General features: G+C 47.6%; 1 protein-coding gene across 1 annotated transcript in view; it reads right to left on the bottom strand.

The window, feature by feature from the left end:
* The window catches only part of Mansc4 (MANSC domain containing 4), a 13,786-nt gene that overhangs the window by 7,810 nt on the left and 1,480 nt on the right, over nt 1-4,496 (bottom strand). The window contains 1 exon segment of the mRNA XM_031383926.1: nt 3,313-3,842. Coding sequence (XP_031239786.1) covers nt 3,313-3,544 — 232 coding nt within the window. The 5' untranslated portion in view covers nt 3,545-3,842.

Raw genomic sequence — 4,496 nt, forward strand, 5'->3', positions numbered from 1 at the left:
CTGTGGGGTTGGGGGGTGGAGATCAGGGAGGGCACTGTGCTGTGATGGTGGGGATCGTGGAGGTCAGAGAGGGCACTGTGCTGTGATGGTGGGGATCGTGGAGGTCAGAGAGCACTGTGCTGTGATGGTGGGGATCGTGGAGGTCAGGAAGGGCATTGTGCTGTGGGGTTGGGGGGTGGAGGTCAGGGAGGGCACTGTGCTGTGATGGTGGGGATCGGAGGAGGTCAGAGAGGGCACTGTGCTGTGGGGTTTGGGGGTGGAGGTCAGGGAGGGCACTGTGCTGTGGAGTCCTGCTCTGCCCCTCAGGAGAGTTAGCCATGGAGAGCTCCAGTTTTACTTATAGGATGCTCAAGGATTTCTGTGGCATTTCTTATTTTTTTCCAGAAGAGAAATAAGACAAAATTAATTACTAATATATTGGGTTGCAAAACCCCTGAGGATGGTTCTGGGAAGTTGTAAGGGAAAGGAACTGGAAAAGTTATTTAACATTTAGACTTGCAATAAGGAAGTCACTGGTGTGATAGTGAACAATATTGGATCTTACAGTATTGTATATAGCCTAAGCTGGCTTTGAATTCAGACTTATTATGTATCCCAGAGTGACCACAAATTCATGGCAATCCCCCTGCCTCAGCTTCCTAAGTTCTGGAATTACAGGCATCAGCCACCACACCTTGCTTATAGAGACTGAATTTTATTTGAATAATTCTTTTTATGAAGGATTTATTTTTGATTATTTTTAGTTATGTGTATTTGTGTATCTTTGAAAGGGGAGGAATGTGACATTAGTGCATCCCTTGGAGAATAGAGGCATCGGATCCCTGGAGCTGGAGTGTGTGAGCCACTCAATTTTGGTGCTGAGATGAATCCAGATCTTCTGCAAAAGTAATAGGAGCTCTTAACCACTAAGCAATCTCTCTAATCTCTCTAGCCCTTTGAGATGTTTTCTATGGAGCTAGGGACGTAGTGCCCACCTATAATCTCAGTTTTCCAGAGGCTGAAGGAAACAGATCAGGATTCTTCAAGAAAGGGAGAGGGTAAGAGGGAGAGAGGAAAGGAAGGAAATTGACCTTATATTTCATGTGCATGTTTCTATGTTCCAGCTCCATGCAGAAGTGTGACAAACCTGGGTCCTGCCTTCCTGTCCTGCCTTCCGCTGCAGAGGCTCTGGGCTGGCGGAGTGTCCTGGATGACTGCTCTTGGCCTGATTTTCTGTTTAATGTTGATGTGTGATATGCATGTGAGTGTGGTGTATGTGTGTGAGTACGAATGTGTCAGAGGACAGCCATGGGTGTCAGTCCTCTTCTGCCTTGTTTGAGGCACGGTCTCTTTGCTTTTTGGCTGCTGCATACCTTAGGCTAGCTGGCCTGTGAACTTTCAATGGTTTCTCTGTTTCTGCTTTCCATCTCCCTTTAGGGCCACTGGGGATTATGGATGCTCATATTCCCATGCCCAGCTTTAAGTGGGCTCTGGGGAGTTGGGACCTCACACCTGTCTGCCAAGCACGTTAGCCACTAAGCCATCTCTGCAGCTCTGCTTTGTTTTCATTTCAGCAAGATCTCATGAATCCCTGCCTGGCCTCAAACTCATTACATAGCTGAGGACAACCTTGAACTTGTGATCTTCCTGTTTTCACCCCCAAGTGTTGAGATTACGGATGTGGGCCACCACTCTGGGTTTATGTGCTAGAAGCCTCCAGCATGCTAAGCAGACACCCTACAAATGTAACCAAAACCCCAGCCCATGACCCTGCTCTGAAAAGATTCTTCTTTATCAAATAGATTGTTCTTTGTGTCTCATTAGCTTTGAAGATCATCGCTTGTGGCAAGTCTCTCAAACCATGATCCCTGAAAATCTGGCGGCTCTCCTATATGCTCTAAATTTTATTCAGAAATTTGCATATGTAATTTGGTAAGCAAAGTCTTTAATGAATAATCAGTATCAAATCATGGTTAAAAGATGGTGCGGGCCCTATGGGGATGGCTTTAACAATACACAGTGTTGCTCTTGTGTCTTTCTTGGTAGCTTTAAAAGAATTGAAAATATTGTCAGGCAGTTTTGACCTTGAAGGCATTCACACCCAAATCCCATTTATAGGGAAACTTGAAGGTAGCATGTCCACACTCTAACTTCCTGTCTAGTGTGCCCCATGCTTTATAATCGAGAGACACATCTTATAAAATAGGCATGACACTGAAACCACCAAAAGTTATTTTAAGAAGAAATTATTAAACATGGTGGTGCTCGCCTATGGTCCCAGCACATGGGATTCGGGGTGGAGGACCAGGAATTCAAGCCCAAACTCCACTGAAAAGTGAGCTCAAAGTGGGCCACACAAGTATATCTCAAACACACAGAGGGGCCTCACGGCTGTACAAAGCCAGTACAGGATCAAGCCAATACTCCCAGCAGGAGGTGGAAGGGGATGGTGAGCCCTTACTCCTAACTGAGGAGCTGTTGACAGTTGCCTTGCCGGCTTCATGGGAGGGGGAGTTGGGGTTTGTTTGTTTTTCTTTCTTTCCTTTTCTCCCCCTCCCCTTTAGGGGAGCAGTTCTTGGTCATGCCCAGGAGAATCGGGGCAAGACAAACTGGAGTCAGTGGGTTATTTTTTAAAAGGAGAATATGAAGTGAGTGGTGGTGAGGAATCTGGAAAGGTTAGAGGTTAGAGAGCAGAGTTGGGGTGAATGTGGTCAAAACATTGAGGTTCTCAGACTTAGCAGAAAATACCTTAAAAGATCTGAGAAACAAAAGTAATATAATGACAGTTTAAAAGTTAGTTACTGTAAATCCTGGGTGTTTGTGCTTGTTCATAGTCTCAGCCCAGGCTGGTCTCAGCTCACAATGTAGCTGAAGCTTGCCTTGAACTCTTGATCCCCCGCCCCACACACACATGCACACTTTTCTAGTTCCTAAGTGCCAGGATTACATTCATGGTCCACAGCACCCAGTTTACTGGAAACATTTGGATTATAAAAAAAAAAATCAAGTTAGTTAACCCTGAAAGAAATATGTCCATTAGCACTTTGTCAAAGAAAGCATAATACCATGGGCTCTACAGCTCAGGAAGATTCCACAGCGTTCAAATCCACCTGCTCTGGCTCTGATGCTGCCCACTCTGGGTCCTTCTGCCCCTCCCCCTCTACCTGGGCCTCGTGCTCTGGTCCTGGAGTACTCCCTGGCCCTCCCCCTCTGGACCTCGTGCTCTGGTTTTGGGGTCCTCCTTGGTTTTACCGCCCTCCCCGCCCCACCTCAGTCTTGGCCTCCCTCGTGTTGTGACACTACCCAAGTGGACTCTGCCAGCCCCGCGCTCACCATCCTTCCGGAGGCAGCAGCTCCGGCCGCACTTCTGCCCCGTGTTCTCCGAATAGTACTTGAGGAACTGGGCGCCCAGCCTCTGAGACTCCTCCAGGTCCAAGAGCAGCCCCGGGAAGCGGCGGATCCAGCAATCTCTGTAGAACACAGTAGGTGAGCAGAGCCCGTGCACTGTGCTAGCCAGCCCCAGGAGCAGGAGCAGCAGCAGCAGCAGCAGCCCCGCCGCCCGCATCTCTCGGTGTTGAAGGGAGGCAGCTGGAGCTGATCATGGGCTGCTGGGCTATGAGGGGCACCTTCTGCAGAGGCGTCTCAGCACCTTTTTTGTTCCTCCCCAGTTGGCCCCCGGGAGAGCGCTGGCCCGTCTGCCTTGTCTTTGAACTCTGTCCAATAAGTTTAGGCGTTCTGACCTTTCCTCTCTTGAAGACCGGGGTATGCTCCCCTCAGCTTTTCTTCTTTCTCTTGGAGTGGAGAATCACGGACACCTTTTCCTAGACAGGCATAAAGGCCAGGAGAAACCCTAGCCTCGAGTCCTGCTGAGAAAAACAATTACCTAGTCTCTTGACATCAGATTAAGAGGAGGCTCCGTTTTCAGAAATAACACATTGTTTTGTGAGGTGTTCACTATAGGCCTGAGAGCTGGTGACGGCATTGTTTCCCCCTAAGTTTTGTTGTTCTGGCTCCAGAGAAAACCAATTTGTGTACTTGTTTGACTTTTTATTATTTAAAAAACAAAAAAACAAAAAACAAAAAACCTTGAAAGGAAAAAAATAGAAAAAGGCATATTTAAAATGTTTAATTTTGCGGTAAATGTAAACTGTATACTTATTCTGGTTACTTCTTAGGGCCAGTAGTTTTCTTGTAAGCCTAAAAGAAACTAAGGATTCAATCCACTGATTACAATTTAGCACGCTCATAATGAAGGGGAAATATGACAGCCTTTAAAGGCATAAGGCTTCATCCCCAGTAACTCTGTGACCCCAAGTACCTGCCTTCCCACTGAACACCATGTGCATGCGCACATCTCTCATGGTGGTGCCCATGTGGTGGGCAGAGGCAACTTGCCAGAGTTGGGTTCTCCTGCTACCACATGGTTAAGAGGTGCAAACTCACCAGGCCTGGTGGCGCACACCTTTAATCCCAGCACTTGGGAGACAGAGGCAGGTGGATTTCTGAGTTCGAGGCCA

The sequence above is a fragment of the Mastomys coucha genome, unplaced genomic scaffold, assembly GCF_008632895.1.
Source record: "Mastomys coucha isolate ucsf_1 unplaced genomic scaffold, UCSF_Mcou_1 pScaffold20, whole genome shotgun sequence".
In the NCBI taxonomy this organism is placed as follows: Eukaryota; Metazoa; Chordata; class Mammalia; order Rodentia; family Muridae; genus Mastomys; species Mastomys coucha.